General features: G+C 39.6%; 1 protein-coding gene across 11 annotated transcripts in view; it reads right to left on the bottom strand.

Moving 5' to 3' along the window:
- Positions 1-6,144: 6,144 nt before the first annotated feature.
- Positions 6,145-20,755, bottom strand: part of NOL4 (nucleolar protein 4) — a 691,960-nt gene continuing 677,349 nt past the window's right edge. For all 11 annotated transcript variants that reach the window (XM_070452829.1, XM_070452828.1, XM_070452838.1 and 8 more), the window contains one exon: positions 6,145-7,928. In XM_070452829.1, coding sequence (XP_070308930.1) covers positions 7,735-7,928 — 194 coding nt within the window. In that variant the 3' untranslated portion in view covers positions 6,145-7,734. The remainder of the gene's footprint in view (positions 7,929-20,755) is intronic.

Raw genomic sequence — 20,755 nt, forward strand, 5'->3', positions numbered from 1 at the left:
CCTGACATCTCTTTCCCCCCTTTTATTTTTCTATATATCTTTATACTTCTTGTTGACCTACAGCCTGGAGGTGGTATATTTGAGTTCTGCTTTTTTTTTTTTTAAATTTTTTTATTGAAGGATAATTACTTTACAGAATTTTGCTGTTTTCTGTCAAACCTCAACACGAATCAGCCATAGGTATACATATATCCCCTCCCTTTTGAAACTCCCTCCCACCTCCCTCCCCATCCTACCCCTCTAGGTTAATACAGAGCCCCTGTTTGAATTTCCTGAGCCAAACAGCAAAGTTCTGTTGGCTATCTATTTTACATATGGCAATGTAAGTTTCTATGTTACTTGACTTCTGCTTTTGTTTTGCTGAGGACAGGGACAGCAGAGTTCTGGGAGGTGATGCTAGCCTTTGAGATTGGGGCGTCCATCTGTGATCACTGTCTTCTGCAATGTCGTTGGCAGTCCAGTTTTAGAACTCACTCCACATGGGAGTGCGCTATCCATATTTGGGGATGGGAAATTGAAGATTCCTAAATTTCCCAGTTTCAGGGTGGACCTTCTGAAATTTTACTTTTGACAGAGGCAATGAGACCTAATAACTCGTTTCTCCTAACGCCTTCCCTTTCCTCCAGCATCTTTGCCTGTTTCCCGCTCAGAAGAGAAAATCAGAAACAAGGAAACCTCTTAAGTTTTGGCTGCTGACTTACTGATCACTGGTGGGGAGGAGGTAAAGGAGAGGAGGAAAAGGACAGAACAGGAAGCGGGCCGGCAGAATGCTCACCGAATCTCCATTTCTTTTTGTAGGAAACATGCCCTGGTATCTTCCCATCTTTACCCCTCAGCCTGTGTTTTCCACCAGAGAGCTTGTGAAATGGCAAGTCCTGACTGTTTCTACTTATGGAGATCCGTCCTTAGGACAGCGAGGGTCTTGTGTTTTTATGGGGCTGTGTACACATTTTCCAAGCTGGTCCACTCACCCCTCATTGTCTCTTCTTCATCCTCCAAAGTAAATCAAACTCCTAATGATGAGAAACAACTAGTACTACCTAAGTAGCCTAGGGACAAGGAAGGAATGGGCTTTGTCCTAAAACCACAGAAAGGGGGGGACCAGTAACTTCATCCTTAGGAAACAGATCTGAAGGAAGACTGAGTGGACAGGAATGTTGAAACACATCCTCCCCCCCACTTTGGAGGATGGAGGATGGTCCTGTGACCTAGCACTAGGTCATCTTGAGCCGAAGTTCCCACAAGTAGTCAACAGAGACACCAGCGATCTGGCAGCCTCTCTTCGTCTCAGTATCTGCCTTCTGGCAACTGCTTGAGCGACTGTGTGCCGTGCTATACACTGCCTCCTCCATCCTCAACTTGTGGTGCCCTCTGTAGTTGAAAATATCTTTAACCGACTCATCTTTCATTCTTCTTCTATCCTCCCTGAACACACTCAACAACTTTGCCAGGTATTCCTTCCCCACAGCTCCATCTTTGTGACCAGCTAGCCTCCGGCACCTCATCCTCCGCCCCAACCCTCACCCCCCAACCCCTGATACAGACCAGACTGCTATAGAGATCCGTGACCTCATTTGACCTGTCTGACATGTTCCTATTGTATCATTACATGTCACACTCTCCTTATCCTTCATATTCTAACCATCTTTACTTCTGTCTCTGTCTTCCACTAGATGTGACCCCTTGTGAAGCAGGAATTTCACTGTATCAGAGCCTGATGCCTCCAAAGAGTAGGTTAAAGAATACACTAATGAAATGAATGGAAATTAAAATGAGCTAAGAATCAAAACAGACTTTGGAATCTTTCTACCAGCGGAAGAAAGAGTAATAATCTACTGTGGAATTTCTGTCCACTTGTTCTGTCGCTGTAATGGAGTGCTTTCAATAAGAAAGGCATTTTTCACGGGCAGCCTGATCTCCTCCATTCCCCGATAAACAAAGAATATGAGAAGTCAATATTTTCAAGGGAAAAAAACTGGTGTAGTTCCACACTTTGAGTAATAATATCTGCTCTCTGTGGTCTGTTTTTCTTTCTTCTTTTCTCCTCTTACATGATTGTAAATGGTCTTGAATTATCTTTGATCCTCTCTTTCAGTGGATGGCCATTGAAAGGGGGAAAAAAAAAGCCCAGTAGTTGACGGGAAATAAAAATTTTAAAATGTAAATAAAGTATAGTTTTATCACAAAGAAATGGAGGTAAAGAGGTTTAATTTTTAAACCTGTTTGCTTATCCTAAATTCAATAGGTTATTGCCAAACCTTCCCTTTTAAAAGACATGTCATCTAATAACATCTAATGTTAATACCTTTTATTTGTTCAGAGTAAATAAAACACCACTGGTAACTACCACCATAAGTTTTATGAATGTGGTTGGCTTGCTTACAGAAATTGATTAAGCTTTGGATCCTCCCATACCTATTCTGGTCTAATAAGACTGCCTAAAATGCATTTCAGGGAATTCTTGGGCAGAATCACTTTCTAAGAAATCAAAATAAGGAAAGAGTTCAGAGGTATTTTTGTTTCATTTCACTTGAAAGATTTAGCTGCATGCTTTACATATGCATTTGTTACATTTGATTTGAATGTGTGATATTTGAGAAAAATGCCATTAAAACAATTTGCTAAAGACCCTTTATACAGAAGAAAAAATACAGATACAGCAGCTGACAATTATTTATAAAATGTTTGTGCTGCTGACTTGGGAATTTACTATAGTGAATGGATGAAATACAGCTGGATATGAGAGCAATTTTAAAGGGAATAAAAGGAAATTAAAATACTAGAGTAGGCAGAATAATCCCCCCTCCCTGAGAGAGATGTCCACATCCTAATCATCAGAATCTGTTTTGTTACATGTTAAAATTAAGGACTTAGGTTTGTAGATGGAATTAAGGCTGCTAATCATCTGCCTTTAAAGAGGTTGTCATATTTTATTCATATGGGCCCAATGAACTCAGAAGAGTCCTTAAAGATGGAAGAAGGGATAGAAGTGGATGTCAGAGTTAGATTTGAAGATGCTAAGCTCCTGGCTTGGAAGATGAAGGGACCCCAAGGCCAGGAATGCAGGCAGCCTCCAAGCTAGAGTAGGTCAGGAAATGGATTCTCCCCCAGAACAACCAGAAAGAAACATAATCCTTTCAATACCTAGATTTTAGCCTAGTGAGAATTCCAACAGTAGAGAGAGAGATCAGCCAAGATGCAGTGGGCAGGCTCTCTCATCCCATGGCCTCTCGCTCTTGCCCCACTTTTGTAAATAATTATGTAACAGCTGAGATCACTTATAGCACTGAGCATGCGCGTCATGAGGTGATCGCTTGGCCATGGGCTACTTTTATTATATAAGCTCCACCTCAAAAGCCCTTGGGGCTATGTTATGTGATGTTATAGCTGCTTCGTCAGGCAGGAGAGAATGAACATGTCTGCAGTTCAGTCTTCTTACCTCATGCCTTGCCTACCATGCATTCAACAACTAGTGTGTTCAGTGAGATACAGCGAAACAGTTGGCTCTGTGAGCAGGATCAACAATACATCAACTTGCCAGACTGTAATACATTTGTAGTTTTGGGATAATTTGTTACAGTTGTAATAGAAAATTAATACAGGTACATTCATACAATACCATACAGTCTTCAGAAATAATAAAGAAAATACCTAATGATGTGGAAAGTATTCATGGTATACTTTTAGGACAGAGAAGCAGATGAGGAAACACCATGCAGAGCAAAATTTTAATAAGTTTACTTGTTTAGATAAACTTTGAAAGATACACTGTAAAATGTTATCATTGTTCTTCATAGGTGCTGGAATTTTCCCCCTTATTTCCTGCATTTGCTAGGTTTCTTTCGTAATCAGAAAATAAAATGTTGAAAATGATTGATCTTAAAACCTGAGACAATTAGCAGCATTTTATCTCCTTTCAAAATATTTTTAAGAAAAGAGATTTTAATTCTCTTTAAATGGTAAACTCCTGTAGGTTAGCTTTTGCTTCACTGAATTTCTGCATGTCAAACATAGTTTAAAACATAAACAGAGTTAATGTAATGTCTACCTGATTTATTTTTGGATTTTTTTTTTAACAAACTAAAGTTTGAAACCTGGGCCTTGTAAAATTATTTTTGGCATGCCAAGACTAATCTATGAATACTACATTAATGGTACCAGGATTAATTGAAATAACCAGATAGCACCTGCATAGTGACTAAAATCTCAGGTGAATGAACTTCATGAACTTTATGTATGAACATCAGTTGGATAATCCCTTTTATCTTTACTTTCCAGATTCACTACTGCACCCATCATGTTTAAAAACAAGTCACTGCATTTCCTTCATGCGCCGTGTGTTTGATTTTCATTAGTGGTGGGTTTTATGACTGCTCTTTATATCTGTAGAGAACATAAAGGAAATTAAACTTCCATAAGTTGGATAAAATGCTCAGTGTTTAGTCAAATGCTTTATTTGATGTCAAGTGCAGTTTTAATAACTATTATTTATCTTTTGTAGATAAATAAAACTGTTAAACTTTAGTATAAACTGGTCAGGTTCCAAGTTGGTACAGAATGTAAAGATTTAGTGTGTGTATAGTTGCTCAGTCATGTCCGACTCTTTGTAACCCTTTGGACTTGCCAGGCTCTTCTGTTCATTGGATTTTTCAGGCCAGAATACTGGAATGGGTTACCATGTTCCCTCCTCCAGGGTATCTTCCCCACTCAGGGATTGAACCTGCATCTCCCATGTCTCTTGAATTGCAGGTGGATTCTTCTGAACTGTCAGGGAAACCCTGGGAGGTAACAGACGCTGGCTACCAATAGAGGGGGCTCCAGCACCAGGCCTGCCTGGGTCAAATGAGGGCTTTAGTTCTCATTCTCTTGGGGCTCCTAGCAAGGCACCATAAGCCTTGTTGTACCATAAGGTCTTCATAAGCCTTGTTGTAAAATAAAAAGTGACTATCCTGATCTCCTAGTGTTGTCAGAAGTAAAGGAAATAAATGCCTTTTCCATGTGTAAATAATCAGTAAATGGTGGCTATCATTATCTGAATGCCCTTTTTATCAAATTGTTACTTTACACAACTTAGGAAAATTCAGTATCTACTTGTGTTTGTATTCTCTGCCATTACTTCAAGGAATGTTTCCTTACTAAGTGTGATAAAGTAATACATGTGTGTCAAGAAACTGTGGCTGTATGAAAAGCTGTCAGAAGTGACAGAAATATCTATTTGATCTCCATATGTATGATAGTTTTCTATCACCTCATTTGAATGAGATGAACCTGCACCCAGTTTCTCCAAACTGCTTGATAAAGGGGATGTGACAGAATTAAAAAAAGACCAGGGTGCTTTTCAGGTACAAGTTACAAAGTGGTACATGGTTTTGTCCTCAGAGCTCTCCTAGGGAAACAGTGGGAGTCCTGGAGCTCTTATTCTTTTAGATAAATGTGCAAAAAGCAGAAGGCATGGGGGGATTTAGTTCTTTGTGGATGGGTGTGGGAGTTATAACTTGAAAATGAAATGAAAACAGAAGCACCTTGCTGGCACTTGCCTTCTCCAATCAAAGTGCTTAATAAGGATCACTATTATGGGTTTTTATATATAGGTTGAACCCAAACCTGGGTGTTACTTTTTGAAATAGTAACCATGCCAAAGCCTCAAATACTATTCAATAACAAATCCCAAAGCATAAAACAGGGACTTAAAACTGGTATGTTTTTCCCAAAATGCTAAATATGAATTAAAGAGCCAGATTAGTCATGTTAAAATGGGGAATAAAAGATACATTCTTAAATCATATTTAATCAAATGAAATACATATGGTTTGCTGATTTGCTTTATTCCTTCTTGGAATAAGTTATTTACTAGCCTGCATATGGAGATTCTGGGGGACCTTGGGATGCTCTTGAAATATATTTGAATTGTCAATTCTGTGTTAAATGTAGATATAAAATAATATTTCATATGATTAAGAAAATTTATAAGTTTTCACAATCATTGTTTTAACACAGAAATCTGTTTATTAAACCCAACAAAACAGAAAATTATACCAGCCCTCAATATTTTGAATTTTCAATTAAATAAGCAAATTCTAAATCCACACCTTAAAAGATGTTTGTGCATCTATGTATTTCCAAAATACTCATATTTCAATAAGATTTTCACATTATATTCACCAACAGTATCACAAAAGGTTTTTTTTTGTTTGTTTTTTTGTTTACATAACTGTAAGGAACCATAATTCTAGAAACACTAGAAGAAAAAAGCATAGCAATGTCCACAGTTACAAGAAAAAGTGCACATTACTTGGTCACAACCACAGTCATTACTTGAAAAACTATATGTAACAAGTAGTTAAGAAATGTCACTGATGCCTTAAACTTATCAAAACCCAAATGACATAAATTTTACATGAAATAAGGCAAATTCAGGAATGCACAAAGAATCTGTAATCCAACCAAGGCTAAACAACAGAAAAAGTGTACAAGAAGCGTAAACGGATGTACTCCTCCCTAAATATTTTAAAAATAGACTTGCCTCAGTGCACAAAGAGAACGCCATTCATGTGTATCCAACACTATAAAATAAGGAGGTCAAATATGGGAGAGAGGAGGAGGGGACAGTTCATTGTAAGTTGCGGCTGTCTCCACTGAGAGTCCTTTACATCATTTTTACCTACACGTGTAAATTATACAAATCGTTTCAGGAGAGGTAATGTCTCTTTTTGGAAACTATTCCTGAAAGAGAAAAGAAAGCAACACACACGAGTGCAAATTTTCAGATTGTCACTTGCAACCTCTTTAACATTCAGTCATCAACATCCAGTGGCTGCTAGAAGGATGCCTGTAAGACAGCAGCGGCAATCCGGGGAGAGCAGCTGTAAGAAATCAAGGTGTGTTTTTTTTTTCAATGATATGTCTCTTTTGAATATTAAAAAAATTCTGTGTTGAAACCGCTATGGTAAAGCTGCAGTGCTGAGTGGAATGCTTGAGAGCAGCATGAGTGCAGAATGCAAGCTTCTCTTGGAAGTAGTTCCTGATGTGACGATTTAAAGAACATAGGTAAGGGAATCTTTTTTTTTTCCCCAGCATCAAGTGTTATTTTTGTAGAAAGAATTTGGAAAGGGGAGAAGGCAAAGGGATGTGGAAAAGGTACTTACAGTAGTTTCTCAAAACAGTTTTCTTTTAGGACCTATGAAAAAGTTACCAAAGTAAAAATGACAATTCTGAATGAAAAAACAAGTTTTCTTTTTATAAAAATTACATTTTTTTTTTAAAATACAAGATCCTTTTCATTGCTATATCCTGTAGCAACAAGAAATTTTGGCTTTTATTTTATTTTTTTTCCAGATACTGCAGCTTTCAGTCCAGTAAGTCAGTAGCAAATTCCACTAATATGTCAGCTGGACTTTGAACTATTTTTTATACCACAAGCTTCTTCTGTTTTATCCTTGAATTAGGAATACACAGCCTCTTTTTTTTTTTTTTTTGCCCCAGATATTTTTGCGGGCACACCCGAAACAAAAAGCAGTAGGCTGGACACATTAACGTATCTCAAGTACTTCAGAGGCCAGGGTTCCTTTGAAGCACCGAAACACATCACTTTATGGATCAAGGACAATGTGGCATAATGGAAGTATTTCTCTTAAGACTGTGCAGTTAAGACCAGATGCATCTCTGCTGGGAAATCAAAATGTCATTAGTGGAAACTGCAAATTTCGACCTCAGTGAAGAGGATCGTTGTCGGACTCAGTTCTGTTGTAAAATAAGATTTTCCAGTTCATCTGCGGAACGCAGTAAAAATGCGGCAGATTCTCGATATCCCGCAACCAGCTGTCTCACTGCGTTGATTTCAGTTGGACTCAGCTGAGGTCTGGAGCTTGAACTGCTAGATGATCCTGAGCTGGTTGCCAACTGCCTCTTCATGCTGAGATCAGTGGGTCCTAGAAAACAATCAGCATAGAATGAGACACAAATAAGTTTCTTCCTAGTATCTTGAACATGAGCACAAAATAAATTAGTTGATTTAATTCGGCTATTCTTTCATGAGAAGCTACTGATACCCTTAATCAAATAAATACACCTGCTCTCAGAAAGATAGCTTGCCTGGAGAATCCCAGGAACAGAGGAACCTGGTGGGCTGCCGTCTATGGGGTTGCAGAGTCAGACACGACTGAAGTGATGTAGGAGTAGCAGCAGAAAGATAGACAAGTGACATGATGGGAAAAGAACAGTTAGGTTTTTTTAGACTCTGGTCCAACCACTCTGGTGGTTGCTTCTTCCTGTAGAAAGACACTGAAGACCTTAATATTTAAGTTTTCCAAAAAGTACATATTAAATCCATCTTCAACGCATAGGAATTTATCTAGACTAGTGGAAAATGATGGGAATCACGAACACTTTTTATTTGCTACATTTGTTAACAAAGCATTTGGACCTGACCAATTCAGAAGTGAGCAGAGCCTACATGATGAGGCTAATGACCCCAGATTACAAACTTCACGACCTAGAACAGAGGAAAGTGAGGGCCCCAGGAGTTCAAGGATACGTTTAGAGGTCAATAGCTTATAAGTGGCACAACAGGGATATGAGTTGGGTATTTTTGTTGTTTGTTTCAGGCCAATGCTTGGTATACCAGGTTGACTACACTGAAGTTTAGAAGTATATCGCTTTAGAAGTGTATTTTATATATATGATTAGCATAAACACTTGGATTGCTGCTTTAGGTATTGGTAAATAGCTGAAGGGGAGAGTGGGGTGAATTGAGAGAGTAGCACAGACATATATACACTACCATGTGTAAAACAGCTAGTGGCAAGCTGTTGTATAAAACAAGGGGCTCAGCCAAGTGCTCTGTGATGACCTAGAAAGGTGGGAGTGGGAAGGGGAGGGAGAGAGATATGTATACATGTAGCTGATTCACTTTGTTGTCCAGCAGAAACTAACAACAGTGTAAAGCAATCATACTCCAATAAAAACTCCAGTATTTATTTGCATAAAATAATCATATGCTCATATCACCGACTGGATGGACATGAGTTTGAGCAAGCTCCGGGAGCTAGTGATGGCCAGGGAAGCCTGGAGTGCTGCAGTCTGTGGGGTCGCAGAGAGTCGGACACGACTGAGCGACTGAACTGAATGATATAAGTCTACTTTTTGATGTCATTTTAGAAATTTTTACTGAAAAATAGTGATTTAAAACTCTTCAATTATTTGTGTTTTATATGATTATTATTCTTGCCTGGAAAAGTCCATGGACAGCAGAGCCTGGTGGGCTACAACTTCATGGGGCTGCAAAGAGTCAGACGTGAGTGAGCAACTGAGAGCACACACATATACCTAGGAGTTCATTTTTATATTCTTACCTCTCATCAGGCAATTACTATAATTACTAAATTTACAGTAATAAACTTAAAATCCTTGAAAAATATTCTTAAGCACATAAGTAAAGGCATGCTCCAAAACTGTAGTGATTCTAGAACTTGAAAGTATTTTAACAGAATTTTTTCCTAACTGTATTATAATTTTTCAGATAGTAAGATTCATTTCCTAAACTAAAACGAGGGGTGTTACTTCATCCTTCTAGTTCTCTGAGGCATAATGAAGACAAGTCAAGATCCATCCTCCTCCACCCTCTCTCCCAAAGGGAGAAAAGGACTTCTGTCAGCCAGGAGGCAAATGTCCCATAAAAGGCGAATAGCTTCACTGGGAATTTAATTAGGACAGAGACAAGAGAGGCACTCAAGAACTCTGACATCTGAGAGAAACGTCTCTCCACTTCTGCCATGGCCTTTCAAAGCTTTGATTTTTTTTAGTGGGAGTTGGCTGCCATTTGTTCTCCTGTTCACAGAATCATGACACAGATAAAACAGCTGAAAGGGAGAGGCAGGGATGCCATGCTTGCAAACAGGAATACTGAACAAGCAAATCATTAATAGCTACTGTTTTGGGAAATTCTTAGTGGATTAAGAAAGCATCATGACATAAGAGGAGTTTGGGTCTCTGAATGAACCAACTTTAAATTTTACTTTTTCCTTTACATTCGAGAATCCTAGTACAAATATTTATTTAAAGTATAGTTGATCTACCATGCTTTCGTTTCTGTTGCACCGTAAAGTGATTCAGTTATATATATTAGGTTTTCCCTGGTGGGCCAGATGGTAAGGAATCTACTTGAAGACCTGGGTTTGATTCCTGGATCTGGAAGATCCCCTGGAGAAAGCAATGGCTACCCACTCCACGGTTATTGCCTGGAGAATTCCATGGATAGGGGAGCCTGGCGGGCTACAGTCCATGAGGTCGCAAAGAGTTGAACACGACTAAGCAACTAAGACTTTCATAAGTATGTACATACATACACATGTTTTTCACATTCTTTTCCATTATGGTTTATCACAGGATATTTAATATAGTTTCCTGTGCTATATAGTGGGACCTTGTTTTCTATTCATTCTATACATAACAGTTTGCATCTGCTAATCCTAAACTCCCAATTCATCCTCCCCACTGGCGACCACAAGTCTGTTCTCTGCCTAGTACAAATCTTTATGGAAGAAAATTTAAGGGATTTTCCTCCCAGTTATGTAGATACCCAGTATCCGACTGACTGTCGTTATAAAATTTTATAAGAAGGTGTAACATTTTGTGATTTTGCTGCCAAGATGCTGACTGACATCTCAAACTGGAATTAAGAAAGGGTGGGGCAAGGGCTTCAGTTCCTTTTGGGGTGAGGGAGGTTGTGATTTCATTCTATTTTGCAGTTTATGGATAACTCCGCACCTCTGGCTCAAAGGTCTACTCTCACAAACTGCAACATGGCTTTCATTTTCTTTCAGATCATTAGTAACACTGGCAAACTCTAAATGGCTCAGCAATTGAGAAGCCATTCACAGCTCTACTCTTCATTTTGGAAGAATGTTGACTTCATTATCTTTGGTTTTTTCCGATCTACGGGATTAGGACTGAGAATATAAATCAAAAGTACAAGGAATTCTTTATGCGACTGTTGATTATTAAAATCTTCAACCTTATGAGGTTGGTTAATGAAGCAAAAAAAAAATATTCACAAATGAATAAATTATTTAGTGACTACTCAAACAGCCCTTCCCCATTTTTCACTAATATTCATTTCTGCCTCATTGAGTCAATGTCATACTTGAGTGGTTTGGCTTAACCCAAACAATATCATGTAATTAGAATGCATGTCGAGTGTAAAGCAAAATTTAAAAATTTATGAAGATACTGAATTTAAAGAAGTCGAAAACATTCTTGGTGACCTGATCAAATTACAGACAAGGCCACTGAAAAGTGTGTTTCTAGAAGAGCAGAAGCAGTTAATAAGAAAATGAGAAAGGAAAATGTCCCACTAGATGCTTCAAGAGAAAATGATTTGAATATCAAATGTTAAGGCATGCATTTAGGAAATGTTCAAGGCCAATTTTCTCTTTGCAGTTCATACCACTTTTTTTCCTATTGTTATTTTTTATTCATTTTTTAAAAAAAACTTTTATTTCGAATAACCAATTAACAATGTTGTGACAGTTTCATGTGAAGAGTTTAAGGACTCAGTCATACATATATATGTGTTTATTCTTTCCCAAACTCCCCTCCCATCCAGGCTGCCACATAACATTGAGCAGAGTTCCATACAGTAGGTCCTTGCTGGTTATCCGCTTTAAATACAGCAGTATAGTGCAGCTGACCCTTGAACACATGGGGGTTAAGGGTGCCCACCCTGTGCCATGGTTGAAAATCTCCATGGAAATTGAAGTGTGCCTTCTGTGTCTCTGGCTGCTCTGCCTGTGTGGAGTCAAGTAACTGCAAATAATCTGCGTACATGCATGATAAGTCACTTCAGTGTAGTGTCCAAATCTTTGTGACCCTGTGGACTGTAGCCCACCAGGCTCCTCTGTCCGTGGGATTCTTCAGCAAGAACACTGGAGTGGGTTGCCATGCCCTCCTCCAGGGGATCTTCCTGACCCAGGGATTAAATCCATGTCTCTCATGTCTTATGGATTGGCAGGTGGTTTCCTTACTACTAGCGCCACCTGGGAAGCCCTGCAAATAGTGTACGACTATAGTAGTTGATATTGGGAAAAAAAAAAAAAAAAAACTGTGTAAGAGGATGCACACGGTTCAAATCCCATATTGTTCAAAGTCAACTGTATGTAGTATGATGCAGATCTTAACGTTCATTCTGAAAAGTTTGTTGTTGTTCAATTGCTCACTCATGTCTGACTCTTTATGACCCCATGGGCTGCAGCATGCCAGGCTTTCCCATCCTTCACCATCTCCCAGAGTTGGCTCAAACTCATGTCCATTGAGTCAATGATGCCATCCAACCATCTCATCCTCTGTTGTCCCCTTCTCCTACTGCCTTCAATGTTTCCCAGCATCAGGGTCTTTTCCAATGAGTCGACTCTTCACATAAGGTGACCAAAATACTGGAGCTTCAGCAAATAGTGTGCATACATGCACGCTAAGTCACTTTCTCCTTTGCCTCCTTCCAATGAATATTCAGGGTTGAATTCCTTTAGAATTGACTGGTTTGATATCCTTGCTGTCCAAGGGACTCTCACGAGTCTTCTCTAGCACCACAGTTTTAAAGCATCGATTCTTCGGTACTCAGGTTTCTGTATGGTCCAACTCTCATATCTGTACATGACCACTGGAAAAACCAAAGCTTTGACTACATGGACCTTTGTTGGCAAAGGGATGTCTCTGCTTCTTAATATGCTGTCTAGGCTTGTCATAGCTTTTCTTCCAAGGAGCAAGGGTCTTTTAATTTCCTGACTGCAGGCACAGTCCACAGTGATTTTGGAGCTCAAGAAAATGAAATCTCCTACTGTTACCACTTTTTCCCCATCTATTTGCCATGAAGTGATGGGACTGGATGTTGTAATCTTCATTTTTTGAATGTTGAGTTTTATGCAAGCTTTTTCACTCCTCTTTCATTCTCATCAAGAGGCTCTTTAATTCTTCTTTGCTTTCTGCCATTAGAATGGTATCATCTGCACATCTGAGGCTGTTGATATTTCTCCCAGCAATCTTGATTCCAGTTTGTCATTCATCCAGTCCAGCATTTTGCATGATGTATTCTGCGTAGAAGTTGAATAAGCAGGGTGACAATATACAGCCTTGATGTACTCCTTTCCCAATTTTGAACCGTCTGTTCTATGTCAGATTCTAACTGTTGCTTCTTGACTTGCATACAGGCTTCTCAGGCAAGTAGGTGGTCTGGTATTCCCATCTTTTTCACAATTTCCCACAGTTTGTTGTGATCCACACAGTCAAAGGCTTCAGCATAGTCAGTGAAGCAAAGGTGAGCCAGAACTGTGTTTGAGAGTCTCCTGCGGAGGTATGGATCAGCAGTGGCCTGTTGCATGGACAGGGGCTCAGGGTGCAGCAAACATGGGTGTGGCATAAGCCCTCTTGGAGGAGGTCACCATTAACCCCACCACAGAGCCACCAGAACTTACACAGGACTTGGGAAACAGACTCTTTGAGGGCACAAACAAAACCTTGTGTGCACCAGGACCCAGGAAAAAGGAAGACTGACCCCACAAGAGGCTGACCCAGTCTTGCCCATGAATGTCCAGGAGTTTCTGGTGGAGGTGTGGGTTGGTGGTGGCCTGCTGCAGGGTTGGGGTGGTGAGTTCAGCAGTGCATGCATGGGACCTTTACAAGGAGGTCCCTATTATTTTCATTACCTCCACCATAGTTTGGCCTCAGGTCAAACAACAGGAAGGAAACACAGCTCTGCCCATCAACAGAAAATTGGATTAAAGATTTACTGAGCATGGCCCTGCCCATCAGAACAAGACCCAGTTTGCCCTTCAGTCAGTCTCTCCCATCAGGAAGCTTCCATAAGCCTCTCATCCTTATCCATCAGAAGGCAGACAGAATGAAAACCACAATCGTGTTATCCTCTTAATGTATCACTGAGTGCAGTTTACTAATTTTTTGTGGAATTTTCCTCTCTGTCCATCAGAAATATTGGTCATTAATTATTTTGGTATCTTTGTCTAGTTTTGGTATAAGCATCAGTTCAGTCACTCAGTTGTGTCCGACTCTTTGTGACCCCATGGACTGCAGCACGCCAGGCCTCCCTGTCCATCACAAACTCCCAGAGTTTACTTAGACTCATGCCCATCGAGTCAGTGATGCCATCCAGCCATCTCATCCTCTGTGGTCGCTTCTCCTACTGCCTTCAATCTTCCCCAGCATCAGGGTCTTTTCAAATGAGTCAGCTCTTCACATCAGGTGGCCAAAGTATTGGAGTTTCAGCATCAGTCCTTCCAGTGAATATTTAGGACTGATTTTCTTTAGGATGGACTGACTGGATCTCCTTGCAGTCCAAGGACTCTCAAGAGTATCAGTTTTTTTGGGCTCAGCTTTCTCATAGTCCAACTCTCACAGCCATACATGACTACTGGAAAAACCATAGCTTTGACTAGATGGACCTACATGAACTCTTTGCAATCCCAGGGATTATACAGGCCATGCAATTCTCTAGGCCAGGATACTGGAGTGGGTAGCCTTTCTCTTCTCCAAGGGCTCTTCCCAATCTAGGGATGGAACCCAGGTCTCCCACATTGCAGGCAGATTCTTTACCAGCTAAGCCACAAGGGAAGCCCAGAATACTGGAGTGGGTAGCCTATCCCTTCTCCAGCAGATCTTCCCAACCCAGGAATCAAACCGGGGTCACCTGCATTGCAGGCAGATTCTTTACCAACCGAGATTTCAGAGAAACCCTGTTCTTAAATTAGAAGAATCAATATTGTGAAAATGACTATATTACCCAAGGCAATCTTCCAGATTCAATGCAATCCCTACCAAATTCCCAGTGGGATTTCTCACACAACTGGAACAAAAACTTTCAGAATTTGCATGGAAACACTGAAGACCCTGAATAGCAAAAGTGACCTTGAAAAGGAAAACTGGAACTGGAGGAATCAACCTGACTTAAGACTGTACTACAAAGCAATAGTCCTAAAGATAGTATAGTATTTGCACAAAATATAAAAATAAACCAGTGGAACAGAATAGAAAACCCAGAGATAAGGTGCCCACAGGTGCATGGGTTTATCTTTGACAAAGAAGGCAAGAATATACAATGGAGAAGAGACTGTCTCTTTTAATAAGTGGTGCTGGGAAAAGTGGACAGCTATGTGTAAAAGAATGAAATTAGAACACTGCCTAACCAACATACACAAAAATAAGCTCAAAATGGAAATGAATTAAAGACTTAAATGTAAGACCAGGAATTATAAAATGACCCAGAGGGATGGGATGGGGAACACATGTAAATCCATGGCTGATTCATGTCAATGTATGGCAAAACCCACTGCAATATTGTAATTAGCCTCCAACTAATAAAAATAGATGGAAAAAAATAAAATTGTAGGAAAAAGAAAAATAAACTCTTAGAGGAAAATGTAGGCAGCATACATTTTGATATGAATTGCAGCAAATCCACTTTGACCCACCTCATAGAGTAATGGAAATAAAAACAAATGGGATCTAATTAAACTTAAAAGCTTTTACACAAAAAGGAAACAATAAACAAGACGAAAAAAGAACCCTCAGAATGGGAGAAAAAATGCAAATGAAGCAACTGACACAGGATTAATCTCTAAAATATATAAGCAGCTCATACAGTTCAATATTGGAAAAACAAATAACCCAATCAAAAAATAAGCAGAAGATTTAAATAGACATTTCTCCAAAGAAGATATACAGATGGCAAATAAACACATAAAAATGCTAAATATGACTCATCATTAGAGAAAGGCACATCAATACTACAATGAGGTATCACCTCACATTGGTCAGATGGCCATCACCAGAAAATCTACAGAAAAGAAATGCTGGAGAGCATGTGGAGAAAATGGAACTCTCTTGCACTATTGGTAGGAATGTATATTGATATAGCCACTATGGAGAACAGTATGAATATTTCTTAAATAACTAGGAATAAAACTACCACATGACCCAGTAATCCCACTGCTGGGCTTATACACCATAAGCCCATAATTCAAAAATTGAATTTTTTCAATTCAAAAATTGAAAGCCATAATTCAAAATAAAATGTACCCCAGTGTTCATTGCAGCACTGCTTAGAGTAGCTAGAACAGGGAAGCAACCTACATGTCCTTGGACAGATGAGTGGATAAAGAAGTTGTGGTACATGTAGAAAATGGAATATTACTCAGCCATGAAAAGGAAGAAATTTGAGTCACCTATAGTGAGATGGAGGAACTTAGAGGTTGTTGTACAGAGTGAAGTAAATCAGAAAAAGAAAAAACAAATATCATATATTAAAGCATATATATGGAATTGAGAAATGGGGCCTCCCAGGTGGCAGGTAAAGAATCTGCCTGCTAATGCATGAGATTGCAAGAGATGCGGGTTCGATCCCTGGGTTAGGAAGATTCCCTGGAGTAGGAAATGGCACCCCATTCCAGTATTCTTGCCTGGAAACTGCCATGGGCAGAGGAGCATAGTGGGCTATGTAGTCCATGGGGCTACAAAGAGTCGTACACAATTGAGCACATCAGTTCAGTTCAGTCGCTCAGTCATGTCCGACTCTGTGACCCCATGAACCGCAGACCATCAGGCCTCCCTGTCCATCACCAACTGCTGGAGTCTACCTAAACCCATGTCTGTTGAGTCGGTGATGCCATCCAACCATCTCATCCTCTGTCGTCCCCTTCTCTGCCCTCAATCTTTCCCAGCATCAGGGTCTTTTCAAATGAGTCAGTTCTTTGCATCAGGTGACCAAAGTATTGGAGTTTCAACTTCAACATCAGTCCTTCCAATGAACACCCAGGACTGATCTCCTTTAGGATAGACTGGTTGGATCTCCTTGCAGTAAAAGGGACTCTCAAGCATCTTCTCAAACACCACAGTTCAAAAGCATCAATTCTTCGGTGCTCAGCTCTCTTCACAGTCCAACTCTCACATTCATACATGACAACTGGAAAAAACATAGCCTGACTAGATGGACCTTTGTTGGCAAAGTAATGTCTCTGCTTTTTAATATGCTATCTAGGTTGGTCATAATTCTCCTTACAAGGAGTAAGCATCTTTTAATTTCAAGAGTGCAATCACCATCTGCAGTGAATTTCAAACCCTAAAAAATAAAGTCAGCCACTATTTCCACTGTTTCCCCATTTAGTTGCCATGAAGTGATGGGACCAGATGCCATGATCTTAGTTCTCTGAATGTTGAGCTTTAAGCCAACTTTTTCACTCTCCTCTTTCACTTTCATCAAGAGGCTCTTTAGTTCTTCTTCAATTTCTGCCATAAGGGTGGTGTCATCTGCATATCTGAGGTTACTGATATTTCTCCTGGCAATCTTCATTCCAGCTTGTGCTTCCTCCAGTCCAGCATTTCTCATGATGTACTCTGCATATAAGTTAAATAAGCAGGGTGACAATATACAGCCTTGACATACTCCTTTTCCTATTTGGAACCAGTCTGTTGGTCCATGTCCAGTTCTAACTGTTGCTTCCTGACCTGCATACAGGTTTCTCAAGAGGCAGATCAGGTGGTTTGGGATTCCCATCTCTCTCAGAATTTTCCACAGCTTATTGTGATCCACACAGTCAAAGGCTTTGGCATAGTCAATAAAGCAGAAATAGATGTTTTTCTGGAACCCTCCTGCTTTTTCAATGATCCAGCGGGTGTTGGCAATTTGATCTCTGGTTCCTCTGCCTTTTCTAAAACCAGCTTGAACATCTGGATTTCACAGTTCACGTATTGCTGAAGCCTGGCTTGCAGAATTTTGAGCATTACTTTACTAGTGTGTGAGATGAGTGTCATAGTCATAGTCAACAACAAATCATAGTCAACAAAAGAGTCTGAAATGCAGTACTTGGATGCAATCTCAAAAACAACAGAATGATCTGTTTGTTTCCAAGGCAAACCATTCAATATCACGGTAATCCAAGTTTATGCCCCGACCAGTAATGCTGAAGAAGCTGAAGTTGAACCGTTCTGTGAAGACCTACAAGACCTTCTAGAACTAATACCCCCAAAAGATGTCCTTTTGGGACTGGAATGCAAAAGTAGGAAGTCAAGAAACACGTGAAGTAACAGGCAAATTTGGCCTTGGATTACAGAATGAAGCAGGGCAAAGGCTAATAGAGTTCTGCCAAGAGAACAAACACCCTCTTCCAACAACACAAGAGAAGACTCTACATATGGACATCACCAGATGGTCAACACCAAATTCAGATTCATTATATTCTTTGCAGCCAAAGATGGAGAAGCTCTACACAGTCAGCATATACAAGGCTGGGAGTTGACTGTGGCTCAGATCATGAAATCCTTATTGCCAAATTCAGACTTAAATTGAAGAAAGTGGGGAAAACCACTAGACCATTCAGGTATGACCTAAATCAAATCCCTTATGACTATACAGTGGAAGTGAGAGATAGATTTAAGGGACTAGATCCAATAGACAGAATGCCTGAAGAACTATGGACGGAGGTTTGCGACACTGTACAGGAGACAGGGATTAAGACCATCCCCAAGAAAAAGAAATGCAAAAAAGCAAAATGACTGTCTGAGGAGGCCTTATAAATAGCTCTGAAAAGAAGAGAAATGAAAAGCAAAGGAGAAAAGGAAAGATATTCCCATTTGAATGCAGAGTTCCAAAGAATAGCCAGGAGAGATAAGAAAGCCTTCCTCAGCAATCAATGCAAAGAAATAGAGGAAAACAATAGAATGGGAAAGACTAGAGATCTCTTCAAGAAAATTAGAGATACCAAGGGAACATTTCATGCAAAGATGGGCTCAATAAAGGACAGAAATGGTATGGACCTAACAGAAGCAGAAGATATTAAGAAGAGGTGGCAAGAATACACAGAAGAACTGTACAAAAAAGATCTTCATGACCCAGATAACCACAATGGTGTGATCACTCACCTAGAACCAGACATCCTGGAATGTGAAGTCAAGTGGGCCTTAGGAGGCATCACTTCGAACAAAGCTAGTGGAGGTTATGGAAGTCCAGTTGAGCTATTTCAAATCCTGAAAGATGATGCTGTGAGAGTTCTGCACTCAATATTGATCACATGGAATCTAGGGAAATGGTATTGATGAGCCTATTTGCAGGACAACAATAGAGATCCAGACTTAAAGAACAGACTTGTGGATGTTGTGTGGGTAGGAGAACGTGGAACAAATTGAGAGAGTAGCACTGAAACATACACATTACCATATGTAAAATAGACAGTCAGTGGTAACTTGCTATATGATGAAGGGAGCTCAACCTGGTGCTCTCTGATGTCCTACACGTGTAGGATAGGGGGTTGGGAGGGAGGGGACATATGTATACCTATGGCTGATTCATGTTGTACGGCAGAAACCAATACAACATTGCAAAGCAATTTCCTCCAGTTACAAATATAAGGGAAAAACAGTCTACAAATGACAAATGCTGGAAATGGTGTGAAGAAAATGAAACCCTCCTATACTGTTGGTGCAGATGTAAACTGGTTCAGCTACTGTGGAAAACAGTATGGAGGTTCCTCAGAAAACTAGAGTTGCCATATTATCTAGCAATCCCATTTCTTGGCATATATCCAGAAAAAAATATAATTTGAAAAGATACATGCGCCCCTATGTTCATAACAGTGCTATTTACAACAGCCAAACCACCTAAATGTCCATCAACATTCATATATATACATGTGTGTGATGTGTAAGCACACATATGTGTGTATGATGGAGTATTATTCAGCCATCAAAATGAAATAATGCCATTTGCAACAATATGGATGGACCTAGAGATTATCATATTAAGCAAAGTATGTCAGAAAGAGAAAGACAAATACTATATGTCACTTATATGTGGAGTCTAAAATATGATACAAATCAACATATCTACAAAACAAAAACAGACTCATAGAAATAGAGATTTGTGGTTGCCTAGTGAAGAGGCTAGGGGAGGGGAAGGAAGGGGAGTTTTGGATTAGCATAGGCAAACTATTATATATAGGATGGATAAGCAACAAGGTCTTATTGTATAGCACTGGAATTCAATATTCTAAGACAGTCATAATGGAAAAGAATAAGAAAATGTATGCACATATATATAACTGAGTCATTTTGCTATACAGAAGAAATTAACCCACAATTGTAAATAAACTTAATGTAAAGATTTTATATACACATTTATAAGTGTACAGTGTATACACACACACACACATATAAGGTAAAGTCGCTCAGTCATGTCTGACTCTTTGTGTACTGGAGCCTAGCAGGCTCCTCTGTCCATGGGATTTTTCAGGCAAGAGTAGTGGAGTGGGTTGTCATTTCCTTCTCCAGGGGACACACACATATACATTTATATATAAAGTCTCCCTCACGATCTTCCCAGAGCACTGAATAGGATCTCTGAACAGCAGCACCATCTTCCCAGAGCAGTGAACAGAAAGAAACACTGGGACCCAAGGGACTTTAGCCAATTTTCTCTAATCTCCCTAACTTGTATGGCTTTTCTACTGTCACCCTAAATCAAGCAAGTCATTTAGATATGGCCATATGAGCATTTTTTTTTGTTTTGTACAAGAGAGTCTTTATTTGAAAGCATAACAGTAAAATACACAATTGCTAATAGCATATTTTTATGTTATATCCTGAATCAGACACGTTTGCGTAGCTGTCTACCATATGATCCAACAATTCCACTCCTTGGTATTTATCCAAAGGAAATGAAAACACTAACTTGAGAAGATACCTGCAGCACCAAGTTCACTGC

The sequence above is a fragment of the Odocoileus virginianus genome, chromosome 22, assembly GCF_023699985.2.
Source record: "Odocoileus virginianus isolate 20LAN1187 ecotype Illinois chromosome 22, Ovbor_1.2, whole genome shotgun sequence".
NCBI classification, from domain to species: domain Eukaryota; kingdom Metazoa; phylum Chordata; class Mammalia; order Artiodactyla; family Cervidae; genus Odocoileus; species Odocoileus virginianus.